General features: G+C 35.6%; 1 protein-coding gene across 1 annotated transcript in view; it reads right to left on the bottom strand.

Annotated features, from left to right (window-relative positions):
• Window positions 1–9,286: 9,286 nt before the first annotated feature.
• SHISA9 (shisa family member 9) overlaps window positions 9,287–24,479 on the bottom strand; it is a 279,534-nt gene continuing 264,341 nt past the window's right edge. Inside the window, exon 4 of the mRNA XM_075179782.1 lies at window positions 9,287–10,608. Coding sequence (XP_075035883.1) covers window positions 10,139–10,608 — 470 coding nt within the window. The 3' untranslated portion in view covers window positions 9,287–10,138. The remainder of the gene's footprint in view (window positions 10,609–24,479) is intronic.

The following is a 24,479-nucleotide window of genomic DNA, read 5'->3' as shown; positions in this document are numbered from 1 at the left end:
GCACATTTTAAATTTGTACATCCCCCTTAACTCAAATGAGACCCACAATCTTAGTTCAGCTATTGTTTTGCCATTCTGTGAATGGGAAATTCAACACCAAAATAAGGCAAAGGTTCCACAGAATGATTTTGGAAATTTTGTTCAACTCTATTTACCATGTTATCCACGCTGAGGTGTGATTTAAAAAGTTGGTTCCCATTTTCTTAGGTCTTACTGTAGTCATGTTATTTTCTGTAGGCTCCTGAACTGGTAATCAACTTTTTATTGTTGCTTAATTCAGAACACAACAAAACTCTTCTTCTTGAAGATCATAATAGGACAACTTCATTTTAATGCAACTGAATTTATGGATTATCAATTACTATATTTCCATGTTTAAATATCATTTAAAGTGAAAAATAATTAGTAAGAGAGACACATTGGAGGACATTTATGGAAACATTGCATTGATTGTTGAGGTGCATTTGGCAAGAGTCTATGCATCTTATGGAATTTAATCTTTATATCCTGCTCATCCCTGATGTCCTCATGTTTGAAGTGGGAAGTGGTAAAACGTGTGGGGTACCTTTTTACGATGACCATCTCGGGGATACCAGCTACGCCGACAGGAATACATCGCAGGTGTATATTCCTCGGCACACTGGTAATACTGACATCTGTAAATAGTGACCGGTAACCGTGCCAACGAATGAAGAAGCCGGAAGGTAAGGATGGCATCTCTTTCAAGCGCACATTATGTTTGCTGTTCTTAACCTGGTATTTTAAGGAGGCGCCACCTGTACAATGTTATTTAGAAAGCCTAATACATTAAACAGGTGGCACCTCCTTAAAATACCAGGTTAAGAACAGCAAACATAATGTGCAGCTTGAAAGAGATGCCATCCTTACCTGCCGGCTTATTCATTCGTAGGCACGGTTACCGGTCACTGTTTACAGCTGTCAGTATTACCAGTGTGCCTTCGGTGTATTCCTGTCAGTGTATCTGGTATCGGTGAGATGGTCATCGTTTTAATGACTTCCACCAGGTAAAACAACCTGTGGCCAACCTGTGAGCAAACTGTGACCAATCAGATAACTGGAAAGTTCATAGTCATTATAGAGTAGTGCCAATCAAAACTTGTTAATCATTATGCTGTAGTACTACTTGATTTAGCACTGTATATAATCAGAAAGAGAACACATATAGGTGATATTTTTCTTCCATAATCAAAGTCTTCAGCCACTACTTTAATGAACGATGTAAATGATTTATTATCATAACCTTTAACACTTGGAAATGGTTAGAAATGTTTACAATGTTATAAAAGGTATAATAATTCAACTTTCACCAAAACTAAAAGATTTATTGATACACTTTGACTGCACAAACTTTTTGTAGTAACTGAGAAAATGTAATAGAAATATATACAGATCTATTGGAGGTCATTTACTCAGTGCATGAAAGTTTCCACCTACCCTCTGTTTTCAGGAGTTGCCTCCTCAACAACCTATAAGTGTGCCAAGATGTGCCAAGGTGTATGGAGAGGTGGAATAATCTGAGAAGCACACTGTGTGAAAGTGTAAATGTCACATCAAAGTCGAACCTAAAATGCTGCTGAGTTCAGCCACGTATATGGCTTGATTTAATCATAGGGAGGGGACATGGAGATTTTATTACATGAAGTGCGCCTGAGAATGCGCTTCTTCTCCAAAATGCAACATCAGTTGTAAAATTAGTCCATTAAAAACAGAACAAGAGAGAACGTCACCAGCTTTGACCTGGTACAAAATGTAAGTCCTGTTGTGAAAACTTGAATATCCAAAGCTGGCTTTGCACTGTTCAGTGGACACTTTGTGCATCATGAATGACCTCAATTATATGTTTTGTATCTCCCTTTTAGCTCTAACTCAGGTTATAGATGAAATGTCCCTTACAACCTTGAACACAAACACTTTCAGTGAAGGAGCTTTGGAGGGTGAATTCCTCATCTTTCATAAGGCTGCTGTGTCCAAACAGATATTTTCTTTCTATAAGCGGAAGTACAAAGTTTCTCACAGTAAATAATCGTGTAGAATTCAGTAGATAGTGAAATGGAAGCAGAGGTTACTATTTTACAAAGCACCTACCGGTATTTTAAACTGAAAGAGTGCAATATATCTCACAGTCATATCTTATGGTGCCAGTCATTGTGACTATCCCTGATAAAGACCATTTGGAATATTTAGGTGCTAAAATGTCAACTGGAAATAATACATACCTTATTGAGGCTATTGGAGGTATGGTTCATTTTTTTCACATTTTTTTATGTCACATTTGGTGCATATTTAAGAAAACTACCAAAAGAACTTGCAAAGAGATACTTGCTCCATATACACTGAATTTGTTCTTTTGGTATCATGGTATGTCCTTCTTACATTAAAGTCATCTGAAGTGTTGTACAAACATATGTTCCAAATTAATTTAATATGTGGTATAAACAGACAAATGAGGTGATGTTGTGACACAGAGAAAATTCAATGTGGATCAGCTTTGTTAGACTAATAAAACAATGAAGTTGTGGTTTGCTATGTGGCTATAGGGACTCATTATGTTCCAAGCGTGTCTACCATGTTAGTACATGACTAAAGACAGTAGCTGGCAGTAGTGCAAAAGATTTCCATTGTAAAACCCCATTGTTGTCCGTTGCAATATCCCTAACGTTGATCAACTAATACACTACCATATATGTTCTTTATTTCACTCTAATTATGTACTTGTGATCTGTATGCTTTATAAGTTCTTTATTTCAGTGTAGTACTTAAAATGTAATGACATTAGGTTATATGTTCAGTAATCAAAAATTGCATTGTTTAGATAAACAAGCCCAGCAACAAAGTGACTTTTTGAAAATGTATCAAAATATTGGCAAGCGTATTATATATATATGTACTGTTATTGTTTCATAAAACCCCCAAAAAATCAAAGATGATCCTCATGAGTCATAAAGCAGAACATTAGACTGACATATAATATTTTTTATTGCCAGGTAAGAAATTCATATCATATAGAATGAGTACATATGTAAACAAAACAAACATTCTTAATATAAAAAAATATTAAAAGGAAACACAAATATGCTATTGTAGGAATTATTGGTGTATTAGACGTTGTTAAGAAGTATCAACACCAGCCTACTTATAGAACATACATTTACTAAAGTATTATCACATAAATTATGTCCACAGCATTTGTAAGGAAAGCATAAGAAACAAGAAAACAAAGCAACATTCTAGAAGAGGGCAAATAAACTGAAAACAATAGGATACACATATTGCAGTTCATGAAAAGAAATGGTATGTGCAATTACTGCTTGTAAATAAAATACACAATCCTATCAATTAGCCCAATTTTTTTAAAATAAAATTGTTTGGGTGATACTAGAAAAAAAATATGAATGTGATTTTAAATGTGTCTAATGAAATTTCTGAAAGACAACCAGTGAATTTATTTGCATACAGTACTTCACTTTAAAATGTTGAAGTACAGGGTTAAATGTCATTTCAACAATCACACAGAATGCAGCTCTGAAATCAATAACAATGTCAATGCTTCTCCATGTAATTTAAACAACGTGTTTCACTTGCTGAAACATATATCTCTTAAGACACTGAAATATGTACTTAAGTAGCCTAGAATAAGCAAGTATCATACTATATATATCTATATATATATATGCAAAAACAAAAAAGTTATTTCACCCCAATTCTTATTTCAACAAGATCTAAGATACCTCTGTAGAGTACATTGCCTATTGACTGCACATAGTACTGAGAAACTTAACAGTAACTTATTTCACAATATGGGACCAGGTACTATACAAGACTTAAGTACCAGAGTTCTGTTTTTAATCTATAGTAAAAAGAAATACAGAAATTGGCAATGCCCTGTGAATAGTTTCCAGATTTCCTTTACATACAGAATGAGCACAATAGGTAATTTGCAAATTTTTTTACTGACTTAGGGTTATGTATAATCATATTATTGGTGTTGTATGGAGTAACATTTTAGTTACCACAATTAATTATTTGTTCATTTTAATTACTATAGCATGCTTTACAATTAATTTAATTCTCCGTAGGTAATAATTTGCATACAAACCATATTTTTAGGACTCCACTTTTTTTTTTGAAGTACTGAAATTTTAATATAACTTTTAAGAGGCACATAAATATTGCTATGTTAGATATATTTGCCCAGAAGAAGGTTTAATACAGTCAATGTATTGTATGGTTAAAATCACCTGCACAGAGAGAAGACAGCTATTTTGTGCACTGGGCCAATACTTATAAGAATGCAGCCTATCAACTTTGTTGAAGTCATCCCTGTGTCAGTCATGTAACTTGGGACTAGCGAATTAATAGGGTGCATATCGGCTCAGCACACAAAATGGCTGCTTCTAACCTGAGGAGATGAGGAATTTACTACAACAATGAGAAAATGATGTCTTTCTGGACTATTAATTCAATCATAGTAGTCAAAAGGTATATGTCAAATTCACTAGAGTGTAACATAAAACTATAAAAGGGAACTTAAAGGGGAGCTTCATTTTTAGAGAATTACATTGTACAGACTGCTTTTTTTAAATTGTCCTTATATATGACAACAGCTCTCCTGTTTATATACAATTGTTACAGTTGTATATACAGTTGTTTCCAAGGAAAATTAAAATAAACAAATCTGAACGTGACCTTCTCCATTGATCATAAAATTCCCAAAAACCCTACAATTTAAATCAGAAAATACAGTTTTATTTCGTTAAGGCCGTAGTATAGTACATGTATTTAATATATAACTACTCATCAATTGCATTAACTTTTTTTTAGAGTGGCATGGTATTGAAAAAAGAAGAGAAAGAGGGACATTCTTTAGCAGTAAAAACACAAAGAAACTCAAAAGTTAGAAACATAGATTTGTTCGAAGAAGGTCTCATAGTATCCCAAAAACACACAAATTCTATTAACTCATAGAGGGTATGCCCACCATGCACTCTTTGTTGATTTAAACTAGAAATTTGTATCTTGATAGTTCTTAAAATAATTATTATACAATCTGCCTAGAAATAAAAGTCTGTTCATATAAGAAAAATAAAGAAAAAACAGCCTACAATAATGCAAATGGCCAAAAAGATTTAAAATGAGAGATCAACTGAAGAGCTTTCTGCTCTGTCAGAATACGACATATCATACAATTGATATGTTCATTACAAAGTATTGCAGTTTACATGAAAACACGCATATTTATAGAAGCATACTCTTTCCAGGAAAATGACTTTTTAATTAGTTGATTGAACATTAGCATTTTGCATTTATGGATCCTTTATCTAGATGTGAGAAATAAACATTAAATTACTTTAATTATAGGAATAGCATTAAATTACATAGAAAAAATGTGACTAGCTTAGAGATTAGCTAACTGACATTAACAAGTAGATTTTCTCCAAGTATATTGCATTAAGAGTAAAATAAGAATTATTTAGCAAGTCTAAGTGGGGAAGAGCAATAGAAGTCCCAAGCTTTCCAATCCCGATTATGCAAATTAGTTTGGGACGGGAGAGTCCCATAAAGATATTTAATTAAAGGTCTTGCTGAAGATAGTAATGACTTTGCCAGTGACAGTCTTGCTGCGTAGTCCATTGAAATTACAGTCAGGGGATTATTATACGCTTTAAAAACCTGGGGCAAGTTATTTTAATGAACATTGGAAATTGGTGGCCAGGCAAAGATGGTGAAAACTAAATGCAGGAGAAAATGGCATGATTAGAGAAATTCATGAATGAATGCCTTATTGTCTCACATCATTGTCCAGTACTATCTGATTAATACCCGTAACAATCTTCTGGGGGTCAAAAACATTTGGCTGAACATGAGGAAAATTTTAATTTTTGACAAACATTTGGCAAACTCAAAGCAGGAGTGGGGCAAATTGGTTCTTAAACAACTAGGTGAAACCCACTGTTAAAAACAGATCTATGTTTTAATCTATTGCAAAGCATTGAAAGAGACTTCTTCATACAAATTATTATTATTTAGAATGTTTTGCCTAATGTTTACATAAGGCTTGCCACATAGTTCTCCACGATGTTCTAAATTGCTCTAGGAAATGAAGATAACAGTACTTGCAATCATGCTACCTCTGCGGAAGATGTAAAAAAAGGCAAAAAGCCACAATAAGGGTAGCAAAATGAAAAGTAATTTGTTAGCAACATATACCTGAAGCTTGGTAATACTGTTGTATCATCAAATAGCCTGTAAATCTTCATTAATATGTTAATAATGTAAAGATCAGTAAACAAATCTTTCTTGTACACTTTTTAAGAAGTGTGCACTACAGATTGCACATGGGCATCCTTTAAAACTAGAGGAATGGAAGCCCAGACAGGAACTCAAAATAAAGTTGCTTTTCATTTTCGTAGTAAGGGTAATGCAGAAAAGTGAAATGCGTCATCAATGGGTTGTTGACTGATTACATCTTGCTACGTACTGCCAACATATTTTCTCTAGACTTCTTGATGTTTCGAGCAAAAAAAAAAGTTAGCAAAATTACAAAGTGTTAACTTCATCTGGAGAAAAATGTGATTCCTGGTCTTAGTCTTGGAAATGATTTTTCATCCCCATTAAGAAAGAGTGAATTTTTTTTCTAATGAGTTAATTTTTTACCTTAATCTAGTTCATCAATGGGATAACTAAGTAGAGGATTTGTGGCTTAAGAATTAAGCGACTGGGAAATAACGTTTTATGTTTCTAACACAAAGTGTTGTCTTTTTAAGGTATTTAAAGACATTTCCACTACTTAAGACTTTATATGCACCAACTTAGTTCAGCACCATTTTAGTCTACGACACGTCAGGGACATTTTACTATCTTTCCATTTGCTAAATAGTACACTTCAGCACGTGAGTTTGTTTAATGATGGCGGAGCTTGACATCTGAGTAGTGAAGTCATACAACAATCACGCTTCCACTGTATCTGCATTCAGTTAATTATAGAACATAAGACATGCCCTCACAAAATAATGTCAAAGCAGCAAAATCATTAGCATTTCCACACAGGTTTATTAAAATGTATTGGATATTAGCTCCTAACTCACTGACAACAATATAAACGTGTGTGTGTGAGTGTGTGTGTGTGTGTGTGTGTGTGATTTTCGTTTACTATAAACATGAATTGAATTGTAAACATCTCCACATTGGTTCACGGTGAAACTGCATTGAAGTCATTTTAAGAACGCTAAACATTATTAGTTATACAAAAAGGTACACATTTTCTGTTTTCATTTTTCACTTATATTTCATATTGGGGCAAAATATTGCGACCTGTGACTTAGGGGACTCTAAGCATGTAAGTTGAAACTCTAGGCCTAGTACATTTGAAATAAACTGGGAAAAAAAGCAAAGAAGGAGTGCAAAAAACAATGTTTGCTGACTTAGGACCTCATTTAGAGTCGGACGCAAAGTCCGATTTAGGCGCATCTAACCAAAAACCACTACCACGCATGTGCAGAAAGCTCCAAATCCGCCTGCATCTTGGACGCAATTAACACTTGCGACAGCTTGCGACTCACTATGAGAGAATGGGAGGAACATGGAATCGTGAAGGCGTGACCATGTAAGTACATCCTAGTCGCAGTAAGGCGCAGACGCAACACACGTCAAAACAGGGCTAAAGCTGTGCGGCAGGAATTAGGTGGCGCAAACTTTAGCTAGCTGCAGGAACTGCTCGCAGCTCGATAGAGTTTTATGAGTAGGAACGCAACTGGGGTTTGCTTGCCACTCGTAATACCCTACCAAGCTGCAGCACACTCCCACTTCTACACTCCTTACACGGACTTTGCGTCCGACTCTAAATGAGGTCCTTAATGAGAACATTGAGAACTATTCATTTATACTGAAAAATAGTATGTATTACAACTTTTATAAAGGAAAAGAATACAATTTTAAAATGCATAGTGCTTTTATTTACTGTTTTTTCTGCTTTTGGATAAACCACAGTTAGACACAGCCTACCGGTGCAATATGCTTGCTATTTATAGAAGGATTTTGGCAGAACCAAAATCTCTCACATAACAGCACCTAGCACCAACAAGCTATTAGAAGTAGGGCACCTCTGTAAAAGTGCACCAGCAGACACGTAGGGATTTATTTAATAGCCTCATACAAATAGAACATGATGACCTTAAAGTCAAACCAAAATTAGATGTGCTCAGACTAAAGCTCGCTCCACACGTAGGGATCCAATCAGTTAGTTTAGTAATTCCTGCCAAACAGACCTGACTTTGTAGCTTGTGTGGATCTCAAAAGACATGCTTTACAACCAAAATATGAGTGGTTTTGATTGGTATTGCAGGAACCATTATATACCTTGGACTTTAATCATATATGCTAATCACCCAATGACCAGGTTTGCACAATCTGTCCACAAATCTAGTCTGGCTACTTTATTTATGGGCACTATTAATGCAAGATAGACTTATGGAAGCAAATGACTGATTGTGTGCATACACAAGCAAATTTGGCCTTTCACCCTAAGTGCCCAGACTTCTGTCCAGTTTTGCACAGTCAGTGTGGTTGGATGACGACTGCACATACAGGCAGATCTCAGTCAACGCCCAATCAAATTTTGTAGCAGTGATATCTTATAGATGTTTACACAAGGACTAAAATGGCCTGATTCCATGTTGGAATCATAGTGTATATGGCACTCTTAATGTTTTACATAACGTAAGGTACATTTACGCAATTTGCACAACAATATTAAGCAAGCCAGTTAATGGTTCATCATTAACTTTTGAACAATATGTCTCCTGCCAAAGGGAGAAGCTTTTTGTATTAGTAAGAAGGGCAGCAAAAATAGAAATGCATAACATAAGATATAGTTCCTATTTAATTACATTGGCAAATATAGTGAATATTATTTCTGTTTTTGGTGCATATTTTTTTTTCAAGGGATAACTGTACACTGAATTGGTCAGATGTGGCAGTCCCCATGCAATTTGAAGCAAAACATTCACAAAAATGACCGAAAGAGGTAAACTATTTTTTTTTTTGTTAGTTCTTTTTTTTTTTTTTTGCTGTTTAAAATGAAAAAAGAAAATTGAAAGGCATTTAGGCAAACATACTTTTTACCTAACAGTAAAATAATACATAAAGCTAACACACTGCAAATATATTTAGCAGATATGTAAAACATAACAGAATTATTTTCTTTTAACAAATGTTAAACCATGTTACAAAGAAAAGACTAGAACTAAGCAAAAAGATAAAAACAGGATCCAACAAGACTTTTAATTAAACAATAGAAATACATTAAAGGCACCGCCCACTTTGTATTTTTCCAGTCGTTAGCAAGTGAAAATAGGCAAAACGTTGACTGATTAAGAAGTTATAACAGACAGCGCAGAACATTTTTTCCCATCTGCTTATATGTGGAACGCCATAAGGAAGAACATGTGGATTTTTTTTTATCTTCCAAAACTTTTCTCAAATGAAAAATCCTTGTTTTTTTTTTTCATTTTACACTGACGTTTCTCTCTATTTTTTATTTATTTTTTATTTAAAAACATGTTTTTTTTGCTGTCTTTAAATAACTCGGAACTTTTCACCAATAAGAAAGGCTCCTTTCCCTTTTTAAACTTAACAGTCTTAAGATTCTTGACCAATTTTTGCTTTTTGCTTCTTATGAATGGAAAGGCCTTGTTTCGGATGGATTTTCACAGATGTGCAAAGTGTTGACAATGAAAATAATCATTCTCATAACAATTTTTCCCTTTTATTGTTTTCTTACAAAAATAATGGCCCTATTAACTTCCACGTTCGTTTGTCTTTCTCAGCAAGGTAAGAACACACACATTGATTTTTGCAGAGATGAATGCTCTGTTGTGCTACTTCTTATCATAAAATTTAAATTTCTAGTTTTTTTTGCTTTAAAAAAAGTGTAGCAAAAGTATTTTTTCTCATAATCTTCATTGTGAAGTAAAAAATGGAGTCCCTAATTGCCTTCCTCTACTGTATTGCTGGACACTTGAAACCCAATCTGCTCTTTTTTTCGATCTGTGGCTTACAAGGACTTCTGTTTTTATACCCTCAGTGGTGTTTCATTCCAGTAGGGTGGACACTCTATATTTCAGACAGTTACTTCTGTTTTGCTGTTTGTAACAAAGTATGGCTGTGGAGGAACGTAGTGCTGATTCTGAGTTGGCATTTGTTCATTTACTGACTCCACCGGGCAATGCTTCTTAGTTGCATAGGCCTGCCGCCGCAGGGAATGCTCGGTGTGGTCCCAAGTTTTGTAGTCAGGGTTGTAAGATGAGGCCAGTGGATGAGTATGTATTTTGTTGACTTTGGATTTCTGTCCATTTAATTTCAATGTGCCACCTAGTGTACCACCACCTAGAGTGCCACCAAGGGTACCACCAAGAGTTCCTCCCATTGTGCCACCTAAAGTGCCGCCCATTGTGCCACCCATGGTACCACTCTCAGGACTGTATGATCTTTCATGTTCCATACGGACAGGGTGTAAGGGAAGGCTTCCCTTTGCTGCAAGCTCAGCAAGGTGTCGTCTTTTCGAATAGAAGTCATCATTGCCCTTTTCCGCTGTACAAAACATAAAAATAGATGGTCAGTAAATTTTAAATATAAAAGTATAATAGATCTAAACACATGAGATTTTCAGAAGTCTTGATTTTGACACATCAATTCCCCAAAGGTTCAAGTTGATTTGGATGTAAGAAACACAGTATAAACTGCCAAACTCTATTCCAGAATATGCTGTAATAACCCCTACAATTTACCAGAATGTAAATGCAACTTAAATTTTATGAAGTCACATTGAATAGAGATTTACAAGTGTTGTTTGATTGTAATTTTGATTTTAAAATAGCATTGTTTTTCAATCAATCTCATGTATCATTTGAAAATGTAAATTTCGGTTTCTCGGCACATATATGAGACTTTTTCTATACACAAACTGATCACCTGATTTTCAAATTAACTATTACAAATACATTGTAGTATATTTCTGAATGAAGCCCACATTACACTACCCCTGTGCATCAATTGCAGTTGGTAATTATACACATCTGATTATATGTTACTGTTGTTACTGTTCTGACATCCTGAAAAAACTATTTTAATATGTTTTTGATTTATCTGCAGATTCAATATTTGGGATTGATTTGGAATATGGATTTTATATTGTTGTCTTGCTATTAATACCACTCAATGCTATCTTGTATTGGGAGCAGTTATATGGTATTCATACTCTCAGTGTATTATGGTCTAAAGAAGAAGCAAAACCAGGCTGTCTGCAAATTAATCTTCATTCTTCTCTACAAACTGACCTTAGTTTTTTTTATCTCATTTAGATCTAACTTATCCCAGGGCATCATCTATATTTATGAGCATTTGAAAAGTTTTAAATAGTTTTCATTATTATATGCCATTTATATGATACTATATTAAGGATATAATGTTTGTTTTAATAGTGGCTGAAAATTTTATACATATTGTATGGGGATATTTAATCTAGATTGTTGTGGGGGTTCAGTGCTAATGAATTTTTTTTACCTTCCCTTGTTTTGTCTTTTGAGGTTGTTTGCCGTACCTCATATCCCAGACTGCATTTCCTACCTATATAAGCTACATGAGACTTAAATCTCTCATTGGAGATTTTCCATCATAAATTGAGCTTTGCTATATAAAATTATACTGATCGAGTGTATATAAATACCTATATGAAATATCCTCATTGTTAATACACAGCTGTGATATTTGGGATTGATGCCAGTAAATAAGTAAGTAAACACATTTTCCTATTAATAGCTGTAAATAAGAATTAACCGATGGTTTATTTCTCAATTTTTTCTTTTTTAAAGTTTATTCCCCAACGTTTGCACTTTTCTTTTGGTTTGTCTTTATTTCACCCAACATATAAGTGTAATGAATATTTTAAATGTTTACCATCGCCGTCAACATTTATTTATACGCTTTAAAGAGTTTTATTGTTTTAGCCCTTGAGTGCCCTCTAATGAAATATTGTTTTTATTTGTTGACTTAATATTAGTGTTGTATTCTAAGGTGCAGCACCTATTGGTGAAAGATATAATTGACAATCTATAAGAATTAATAACATGTGATAGGGCTTTATATTATATTTGATCTAGTGTGGTTAGAGACTACATTTTGTTATTGTATTCCTACCTGTAAATCTATATATTGACTCATTTGGTTTTCATTTAATAGCATATTTCCATTTTTCAGCATTAGTCCATTTCTTTTCCTGGCTTTACAGTATGTCTATTGATTGACAACACAGACTCACAAAATTTAAAAAATTGTAATAATAGATAGATATATCTTAGGGCCAGTAGTATAACTCACAGTCATTGGACCGAATAGAAAAATTTATAGGGGTCCTGGCAAGTAATATCTAATCAGCATACCTGAGGCCCCTGTTCTGCTAAGCTGATTAAACACAGGGGCCAGCATTTGTGAAGTGGAGCTCCCTTTGGACTTTCAGCAGTCCCGGCACATGGTCAGAAGTGCCATGCGGGGGCCTATGGAGCGAATGAGCATGCATAGCCAGACTTTCCTCACTGATGAGTCCCTTTGCAGCTGCATGGGCTGCCCTTGCAGTAGTTACAGCCCTGTCTAGGACTTTAAGGAAAAAACATGTACTAGAAATGTATATAAGTCAAAGTAATAGTAACAAAAATTGTCATAAGTCAACATGCTTTATTTTAAGAAGTGAATGGAGTAAATTGTAATTACTAAAAAATGGCAAGTAAATATTTTCAACCCTTTTTATTTTCTGCCTCTGTTCTCCCCATTCCCTCCTCCAACCATTGCGTCTCTGTCCGTCCTACGCTCCCCTTAGATTGTACACTCCTTTGAGCAGGGCCTCCTCTCCTTCTGTTCTCCACCACCTTAACTCTGCTCTTCAGCTCCATGTCTCTTCCACGAGGTCCTCCTGCCCTTCTATCCCTGCCTCTACCCCGCTTGGGGCTCTCACCTCTCATCTAGCTGTACATTGAGCTTCGGAGTTACTGTGCTTTTTGTTAACTGTACCGTGCTGTCTCACCCTGTATCGTGTTTCTGTCTGTCCCTGTACGGCGCTACGGATAGCTAGTGGCGCCCTATAAATAAAAAATAATAATAATAATAATAACACTGTCTTTGAGTATTTTGAAAAATTAGACTATAATATGCATTATATAGGCATTAATGAAAATATTACAGGCACTAAAAGACCATCTACCACGGGAGTTAACAGCTAATTATCTGCAGCTCCCACCTGACAATCTGCTGTACTTGCCAAATACAAAAACCTCAAATAAAATAAATATTGGGGAAGCGCTGATAAAATAGACCATCATTTATTCAAATACACTTATCTCCTAAATAAAAATTTTGTTACAAAGACATACAATATGTTAAAGACTTTATTTATTAAAGTTCGTCACAAGAAGTAATTACAATCAACAAGGATAAAAGATACAATAATTTTTTTTAACATTTGTTTTGATAGTAAAACATGTATATAGTATTGGGTATGATTTAAATAAATATCTCATTAATATATATTATTATTAATATTATTATTATTATTATAAATTAATAATTACTTACTATTTTTATTTACAAATGTATATTACATATTATTTATTATTATTTAACTTTTCAAAGACTTAGGAGCACTAAATGAGTATCACTATCAAGCTGGCTTCAGTGCAAACACATAGATTTACTAAGCTGCGCGTTTGAAAAAGTGGGGATGTTGCCTATAGCAACCAATCTGATTCTAGCTTTCATTTATTTAGTACCTTCTACAAAATGACAGCTAGAATCTGATTGGTTGCCATAGGCAACATCCCCACTTTTTCAAACCCACAGCTTAGTAAATCTAGCCCATAGTGTGCAATGGGGAACAGATGTCACTGTAGGATACACAAGATTAGGGTAAAAGAGAAAGCTAAGCAATGTAACATACTTCAACAGGTAAAGGAGAAGTCTATGAGGAGGTAAACAATGATGATGAAAGGTGTAGTTCATTTGTAGATGTAAGAGCACAAATTAGAGAAGGGACACACTACAGGTTGTTCACCTGATTATCAGGCCAATCACACAATAAACAACTATTTGGCCCAATATCGCATTAGTGTGTACGCTCCAATGATCAACCTTTGTTGTTCCAAAGGACACCGTGTCATTTGATTTGATTTTATAAACGGACTAAAAATCTCTGTAAATGATCTAACAATAACGTTCCAATTCTGCAGTGTGTATGCACCCACGGCCAGCAGTGCAGGCAGATCTTCATAGAGTTTCCAGAGTCACAATCTTTTCAGCCGATGGTTATGACAGATGAAAAGCACAGATCTGAAGGTAAATCATGTAAAATGTGTATAGTGTGTTCACATGAATCGGAACTTCCAGTCGTTGGTTAAATCATTAACAATATCACAATGCGAGAAATTTTCTCTTGTGTGTACCCACCCTTAGGAGGCAACAGCATTGATGACTAATGTGAAGGTAAGAATCTGAAGTTTGAATTGTCAGCATAATTTATATTCATAAATTAACAATACCTATACAGAAAGGGATGCTTCCAAGATTGCACTGATGTTAAAACCTGATGTAAGCTTGGTATAAAGGAGTCAATCAAAACAATGGGCCTGATTCATTAAGTAAAGATAAGCAAAAATAAGTAAGGCAAAACCATATTACATTGGAGGGGGAGATAAATTTATAGTGTGACGATAGAGTTATATTTGGGGTAGTGCATGTCCTAGATCAACTTTAAATTTTAGTGTATAAATAAGCTATCAAGTATTTGTGTGCTCCATGAAACAGACAGTATTTTTCTTATATGCAAAATAATAAAATAATTTGCACCCCCTTGCATTGCAACATGGTTTTGTCCAGAAAACTTACTCAATTTTTTGCTTAACTTTCCTTAACGAATCATGCCCAAGGTTTCTATGTTACCAAAAACAACAATGTATTATATTGACTTAATATAAATGATCACATATGTAATCTAAATAAGTACTCAAATAAAGTATGTTTTAAACAAATAATTGTGATGTCTATTTTAACATCAGTCCACAATATTTAATACTTAACACCAATCCCTGCCACATTGGGGCTTATATTTTAAATTCTCTACCAAACACAGGTCCATTTTTCTCAGCAGTCAATTAATCTGCCAGTATGTTTTCAGGGCTGTGGGGAGAGACGTCACCATGTTGCCTATTGGGTAGCAACTCAGGGATGAGCAGGCAGCCATGCTTGGTTAGGACAGTTACTTATATTGCCACTACTGGGGCCTGTCTGAATTGTGAAAGTGAGACCTAGTAAACAGCTACACTGAAACAAAATACAACTCGGTGTGCTAATTGGATTCCTGGTTGCTCCAACCTGCTTTTAGTGTCAGAGCTTACCCATACAAATGACAGAAGCCCAGATATTGCCCTGTTAGGCACTGTTGCTCTGTTGCTCTGAGATGACCAATAGGATAACTTAGATACAACAGTGTTTGGGTAATAAGTCCAACGCATTAACTGTGGGAAATAAGTTTTATTAAAGAGAGAAGATGATGACCTTTATGTTGATAGCACATTGAATGTAAGTATTACATGTCTATTATTGCCTCTTTAAATGCTAGGAGAGTGCTGCATGAAATTGTGCAATGCATTAGAATAACAGTCTCTACTGCAATACTTAGTCAGACGTGTTCTTGAATAACAATTACCAGCTACTTGACCTTTTCAAATACATCTGCATTAATATTGGCTACCAGATTTACGAAACACAGGTGCAACATTCTATAAAAATAGCACTAGTCAATCTTGTGAGTGATCATTTATCCTTTTAGTAGTCTGAGAGTAGTTGACAATTTGCTTGAAATTGTTCTAAAATGCAGGTTGTTTAAAATGTGACGCAAAATGACTTTAACACAACTACCAAGTGTGACAGTGGAAAGCTGAGGACACTTTTCTTGCCACTGAAATTAGCAGGGGTAATATACCATGTTAATGAGATTCCTTTGTCTTCTATATCTGACTGATTTTGAGGTTTCCTAATGATTTCAGACAAAGAAAATTGAATACAGGACCCAAGTATGCAAATGTAGTTAATGTTGTGTTCCTGCGAGATATCAGGATCCTTTCACAGAGGCCATTGCTTCTGCTAACCCTGTAGTTTATATATATATATATATATATATATATATATATATATATATATACAAGTTAACCCGTGCATGATACTCATGCATTCTAGTCAAATCAAGCTACTTAAGGTCTTAAAAAGGTTCTTGTAATGCATTTGGACCTAGCCCGGGCCTCCTCAGGGGAAGAGCGTTAGTTCCCGACGCAAGCGGCCTTTTTAATGTGTGTTCATGAGGTAAAATTATCTCACGAAAATAAGTTTGACCCCTCAACTCGTAAATTTAGCCTTTACTACCCCTCCCACGGGGGGAAGGGGGGATGATGGAAGTTAACTGACTTGACTATTCTAATTTTTTTGTCAAATAATGTCAGTATACCAAATTTCAGGTCAATTGGATGAGCCCTTTCTGAGAAAATAGTTTTTTCCAAACACACACACTAACGCACGCCTCTACACATGTGTGTTCATGAGGTAAAATTACCTCTCGAAAATGAGTTTGAGCCCTACCAAATTTCAGCCCTCTTTGATTTTTTTTCCCACACACACTAAGAATTTAGTAGGTCAGTGTATAACTCTGCCCAGCAGGTGGCGCTGCAACTTGTTGTTTTTTTTTCCACACACAGACGCCACTAAGCATTTACATATTAGATATATATATATATATATATCTAAAACAGGGAAACATCAAGGCGCCTCATAGTGTACTATTATTTACGTAAAGCAGAATTATTTGTTTGATAATATGCGTACCAGATAGAGGCTTGATCAAAGCTCATAGCAAATGGACATCATTTTGGTATATAGAATCTTCCTTCTGTCTCTCACAGCATATGAAAAATATGGAGATCAGATAATAGTGCAGTATCTTCTAAAACCACTTGGTCACCCAGTGCAATAAAACACTGATCACCATGACCATAGACACCAGTGGATCTTTAAAACACACAGTCCGTGCTTTCACCACACCAATTGTGCTTACACGTACCAAAAGTAAATGATACAATGGCTTATCAGCATCTGGATTACCATATGACATTTGCAGTCTCTCTCAGGAAGCATCCAACTTCCTCCCTCAGACCTGACTGAAACTTGAGACTGTGAAATAGCGCCGTTATCACCTACTGTTGTTTTATATATATATATATATATATATATATATATATATATATATATATATATATATATATATATCAATGGATGGATAGAAATACATTGTAGGTTTTTTTTTTCTATTTCAGATCCATACATATGCTACCATTAATTGTACGGAGCTTTATAACTGTCTTATCCATTCAAATCCAGGGGATGTCCATTAATTCCCATTTGTGCAATTATTAATTTCTAAGGGGCCATGGGGTAGGGATTGGAATAATATATCATTCTCTCTATAATACTAAAATATGTTTTCTTTTAATCTTTGGGTAATTACATAGGATAATACTGTAATAATAAACATTTACCATGAAATTGCCAAATGGCCACTTTTATACAATATAGATCATCTACAAAGTGCAAAAGTGCAAAACTGAAGTACAATTGCCTTTTTGCAAGGTCATGCATTTATGTTTGCACATTTGAACAAGTTTTACAAGTAATGCATGGATTGGCTGCGTCTGTCCGGCACAGCAGTTTCTATAAGCTGATGGGAGGAGTTGTGCAGATGTTGGGTGTACCTTTCTAATTACCGATTAATGAATGAGTGGGCCTGATTTTGTAGTAACATGCACAAGCAAGAATTTTTTGCAGGACAAGATTATTAAATGAGAAATAGGACTGGAGAGGAAGTATCTACAAGGGAAGGCACACAGAAGTAGTACAATAAGTTTTATCCTATATGTAATGAATGTTGCACTTTCAAGTTGCAATACTGTGGCAATACACATTTCTAGGTGCACACCGACCATTGGTAATAAAAAGTATCACACACTCAAAAGTGTCATATATAGGGTTGGTCTTCAGCATTAATAGGTTAGACCTTGAAGAGATATTTCACTCTTTCCACCATGCTCAGTTGCAGATGAACCCACCAGCCTGCAACGTGAGATGCAGATAGATTTTCCGAGGGCAGTTTGAAGAACTGTGAAGTAGATATACACATAGAATTGTGCTGGTCTCTGGTAATGTTATGTCCATACACACTGTTTGAAATGTGCAGTGGCGAAAGTGAGGGAGGGGGGACAGGAATGTGGCAAACAGACAAGAGGAATGACGACTGTGAGAACTCTGTGGGTCATGGGGGTAAGTGGAGTGGCAAAAGGCAATAATACAGAGGGGCCTATTTATGAATGGCCGAATATGACCCCCATTAAATATCATCACTTAAGGCAATGATAAGGGATGATATTGCACAGCCATTTATTAAAAAATTATCCCGGGACAGCTCATCCGATAGGAGAATGTCCCGGCGATGTCTTTACTAACCTAACAACTCCACGTTCTGATACAGAGTCTTTAATAGGTCACACTTCAACAGAGACATTTTACAGTAGTTTACAGAAGGGAGAGCAGGAGGTCTGCGGAGAGGGATCCGAATATCTCTCTCATGCGATGCTCTCCCCATAGGGTAGAATGACTGTCTTCAGATGGCGTTAGCCATTGGGGTTAAACTACGAAAAGCTAGGCTTTTTAGAGCTTTTTAAATTGCCCCAGGCCGCAGCCCTATTAAGAATTATGGGGAATGCAATTTAATCCAAATGTAGCCTAGTCCATGAGATATCTATGATATATCCTGCCTTAAGCTTTAGTTAAATAGGGGTGCTACTTAAAATGTCTAAACCATGCAGAAAAAGCAGTTTCCACATGGTTTATGGCTTAATAAATAGGCCCCATAGTCTTAAATGTCTCCATGTATGTATGAAGGCATATAAAATGGTATGGGCTTAGTGAATATGTAGACATTTTGTTATATGATGCATAATACCTACCCGGTTGCATGTGAAGATGCAAGTATACAGGCTCTGTGGTGGCATTTGATGCTATATGTTGTTAAAGAGGTTTTATTTTGGATGAAGCCAATTTATTAACATAAGAATATTTACTTTGTTTTATCTTATTTTAGTATATCATTTATATTTGATGTGGTCTTATTATGTCAATTGGATCCTTGCGTGTGAGCTGATGAGAGGGATATGAACAGGAATGAAGGAGTTAATTCAAAGAACAGATGTTTCTAATCAGAGTTGGTGAACAAAGACTTGCAAGAATTTCTCCAAAATCTCCATTTAATCCAGGGGAGCAAAAAGGACCAAGACACGCCTATATGCCATCTCAGCCAATTGTAATATGGCATTTGTGAATTGTAATACAACCTACTTTTGTTACTGATAAAAACTGTCTGGTCTGTGGACGGGCAGAGATTTCAGAGACTGAAATTGAGACTGATAATATTATCACAGGCACAGCGCAAGCTTTTCTTTTGTAAATAAACAATGATATAATTTGTATTCTTAAAGTTTCTTTTGCTGAAGAAATTAAATTATTACTCTAACATAATATATGGAGGTATATTGGCTTTGTGTTGGCATATTATCTATTTGAGGTTTTGTAAGACTTAATGGAGTCATTTTAAAGCACAATTGCATCCGATGTAACTGGTATTTCATTTGTCATAACATGTACAGGCACATTAAATATTTACACTTACACCATCATTTTGACTATCCTTTTTTGTATCATAGCAAGCATGTTAAGTATTCACTTCTACATTGTTCATTATATAGCTAAAATCCATATAAAATTCAGTGTTGCTGTAATGAGATATTTGGGCAGTACAGAAAGCAAGCCCTACGACTTTGCAGAATTACTTTTGCCATAAGCAATGCACTTCAAGTATTTTTTGCCTGAACAGTAGCATGTTTATTTACCTGCTTTGATCTAATATGATACAATCATTTTGAAGCATGCTGTGCCAAAACAAAATTTTATGGATTACCCTGGAGGTGCACTGCTTGCTTCATGTGCTTGTTGTTTACTTATAGTTACAATTTCACTGGAAAAAAAAATCCATTTTGCAGGTCAGGGACAATAACTGTAATAAACCAAATATTTGACCAATAAAAGTATTTGTGCTTTTGCTTTATTATGGTGACCCAAGAAATACATTTACGATAGGCATAGGTAAAAGCAAGTGGCAGCTTCAAAATGCAGCCCAGATGGGTGAAGAGCAACCTGCTGTAACAGGAAAACTGCAACTCCAATCATTGAATGCAACTTTTCCGGCATTACTGTAGCGCTTAACTGTATCTGTTTCTTATTTGTGAAATTATCAAGTTAGTTAGTGATAGGAGTAGTTAGTATTTGAATTCTGCCTGCACAGAGCTAACAGTTGCAGAGAAGGCAACACACAATGAAGTGGAAGAGGATGGGCTAGACATTCCTAAGGTTGCATAGCTGTGTCTGTTACCCTGAGCCACCAATCTAAACACTAATACAATGCAGAATAACAGGTATAGCTGAGCATTCTAAACTAAAATTGAAACACCCTTTAAAATTAACACATTGATGTACAAAAATGCTGTCTCGATTCTGTGTGATAAAATGGCCGGCATTACTGTAGCGCTTAACAGTATCTGTTTCTCATTTGTGAAATCATCATTAAGTTGTCTGTAGACTGATAGGAGTAGTTAGTATTTGAATTCTGCCTGCACAGAGCTAACAGTTGCAGAAAAGGCAACACACAATGAAGTGGAAGAGGTAGGGCTAGACATTCCTAAGGTTGCATAGCTGTGTCTGTTACCCTGAGCCACCAATCTAAACACTACTACTATGCAGAATAACAGGTATAGCTGAGCATTCTAAACTAAAATTAACACATTGATGTACAAAAATGCTGTCTCGATTCTGTGTGATAAAATGGCCAAATTAAACAGATGCAGCCATCCGGCACATGGGCTGAGGGACCAAATCATAAGGGTAGAGAGGAGTAAAATTGTCAAAACTGCTCTGCAGAACATGGCCCTTATATGGACAAGAAATTTTGCTTGTATCTATGGCTGCATTTGGCCTTTAGTTTTATTCATGAAATCCCCTCACCCAGCCACGCCACAGAGCAGAATGAATTCACGCCAATGTCCCAACTCGATTTAAAGACTATAAATTAAACCGCAAAATATGGAGATTACAAATACAGTGTGCAATGGCCATTCTGTGGTATGGTGAAGACAAAGTGGAACTTGATTGCATTTATCCTACTATGAAGTTTTATTTTCAGGAAATTCAGACGTAACTTCGCTAATTTCTACAAGGGGGCACGTTAGTGCTATTACCAAAAATAATCACACTGACAAATAGATAGCGGCCATCAAACAATCAGATTATTCAAATGATTTTAAAGGGATGGCAGCATTTTCGCGCCAAGATATAGGTCCCTTCCTTACAACCTGAGTTATGTGACGATAATGTAAATACTCTGCAGCAAGCAGTATCGCTGTCATGCAACAGCGAGTTACATAGTGTAGCCAGGCATAACTGTGGCCAGCAGTTACAGGGAGTGGAGAATAGTAGCAGTGCCCAGCAATTGCAAGTGATCAATCTCTGGCCACTGTTGCTAGTGTTAACCAGACAGTCAACAGTTAATGAAAGATGTCTTTGAGAAAACAATACAGGAAGAAATAAACTATGTTTCTCAAATCTGTTCAGACTGCAGATTGAGAGGTAATAACCGTATAATGTTCATTACCGGCATCATTTGTACATCAAGTATAATACTCTCAAACGTGCATAACGTTTAAAAAAAAATGGTACTCTATCAGGGATACTTGGTAATGGTAATGTGTAAAAGTGTCACACAGAAATGGGAAGAAGTACAGGGGATTTTGAATCTAAACAAGAAGCAGTTTGAAGGTATCAGTATTGATCCCATGTGCAATTACAAACAAATGATTTTAATAAAACAACATTTTGTGTAGGATGCAGTATAAACAAACTATCCATATTTTTCTTCATTAACTATCATATTATGAATCTTTCTTCATTTACCGAAAACCATAACAGCATTGGACTTTAGAGAGAAATAATGTGATTCCATAGTGAATTCATTAAAATGAGCTATATACATATTTGTCTGACTTGATGAAATTCCCTGCATCTCTCTCCCTGCTACAGGAAAAAACGAATAACAGGTTTTGCCGAAAGCAGAAGTGGAGACCTACAGTGTGAGGCTCTAGATTAAAGAGCACAGACAAGAACACTGTTTCATGGTGGGTTGTGCTTTAATCCAGCACTTGAAAAGCCAACAGCAGAATAATAAATTTATGTTTTTGTGTCTTCACTGTCTGTCTCCTACTTCTGTTGTATTTTATCCTCAATGTATCTTATACAAAAAGCATTTGCTCACACACAGAAATTGCATAACCACTGTTCTTTCCAGACATTATTTGGAACTTTTGTCCACCCACAGACTTTAGAACACTATAGTGCTATATTATTGCATGCATAATGTTACCTTTATTCTGTTAGAGATGAAAAACGCAAGTTATCTGTCAGTCATTACTAGCTGCTTTATTCCAGATAAAACTTGTTATGCAGCTAAATCTTACATATCATTTGACTGGCTTCTACTTAATGTAGCAGGGTGTAAATCTTTTTGTACCAGACCACTATTTAAAAGCATATGCAAAGGGAGTTCACGGTCCTTGCAGATACTGATCAAGAGAAAGCAGATACACATTGTTATTCTGTTCATCTTTTCCCATGTCTTTTCACATATTTATTAATTTGTTTATATAAACCATCATTTCTGGCATGGATTACTGGAAAGGCTGTTGATTTGTGTATATTTGTTATTTCTCAGGGTACAACCACTAATTTTGAACCAAAAATGTTCTAGAAATCCAAGTAACTGATCACATTTGACAAAAAACATAACTTTGCATTATGAATACGATCAAGGTGACAACAAGTGATATAGGGCTATAGTATCACTCTCGATTATTAAGTATAAGTAACCTAGCTGGTGGTGGATCTTTTAATTTTTGTTAATCTCTTTGATTGTACATATGTCCTTCAGACCTGAATTAGCCAATATTTTGAAGTGGCTCAGATTTCTGTTCACAGTCAAACATGTGGCGTTGATTAAAAATAACCGTCTTGACAGCACAGATCTTTTGGTGCAGGGGATCTGGGAGAGAGATCTTGACCTGGATATATCGCCAGAGGTCTGGGCGAAAATCTATAAGAATATATACAAAATGTCAAAGTGTATTAACCATTCAGAAATGCTTATTAAAATGGTTCACAGGGTGTATCTCACGCCAGACAAACTACATAAAATCTGGCCGTCAGAAACCAAATACTGTTGGAGAAATTGTGGGGAAATTGCTACGCTTATACACGTTTTTTGGAACTGTCCTAAGCTACAACCACTTTGGGTTGAAATTTTCCAGCTAATTACTAAGGTCACTAAGGATGATTTATCCCCATGTCCGGCTATGGCACTTTTACACCTATATCCCCCTCTTCTTCAGCATCATAATCACTATGTGGCTGGGCACATTCTCATCTCAGCCAGAGCCGCAATAGCTCAAAGCTGGAAATCCCCCTTGGCTCCATCTCTTACCAAAATCATCAGCAAAGTACAACACAGCTATGAGATGGAAACCATAGGGTTTAACTTCACCTCAAGGGCTTCTTCACCCCTGGTTAAATGGTTCACATGGTACGAATTTTTCTTAGGGTACAGACGTGTGTCTGCCACCTAACTCTCCCATGCTGTATACCTCTCTGGAGGGTAGATGTCCTGTTTTCAAAATGTATTTTTATGGTTGATTGGGTTTAATACGGCCAGTCTCGGACTCTTGCCCCCCTGTCTGTCTCCCTCCCCCTCCCCCTTTCCCTTGAAGTCTTTGTCTAATGTGTATTTGAATGTTTCTTGTGTTATTGTTTGTTGTTTCTTTTTTGATTGTTTGTTTATGGGCAGTTCTGACTGATTTATTGGATCTACATTATGCACTGTACTCTGTTGTAACTGCCATGTTTGTTACATATTCTTTTACTAAAAACTTAATAAAAACCTTTTAAGTTAAAAAAAATAAAATAACCGTCTTAACTTGTCTGCATTTCATTGGTGATTATAGTCTACTGGGGAGAATGGATTCTCTCTTTAGCCGGTCCTAATGGTTACTGTTAGAAGTAGAGTTGGTCTGCAGAGAATATAAATATTCTTTAATGAAGGGGCATGGTGATTTGGTCTTTGGCTTTATCTGTGATCTCAAAGTTAAGCTGCATATTGCTATTCTTTATGTGAAAAGGGAGGCAGCTCTGACAATATTAGCATTCAAAACCCGACGACTGGCCCC

Source organism: Mixophyes fleayi, chromosome 7, assembly GCF_038048845.1.
Source record: "Mixophyes fleayi isolate aMixFle1 chromosome 7, aMixFle1.hap1, whole genome shotgun sequence".
Lineage (NCBI taxonomy): Eukaryota > Metazoa > Chordata > Amphibia > Anura > Limnodynastidae > Mixophyes > Mixophyes fleayi.
Note: the sequence above shows the minus strand (reverse complement) of the source record. Positions and strands in the feature narration are given on the sequence as shown.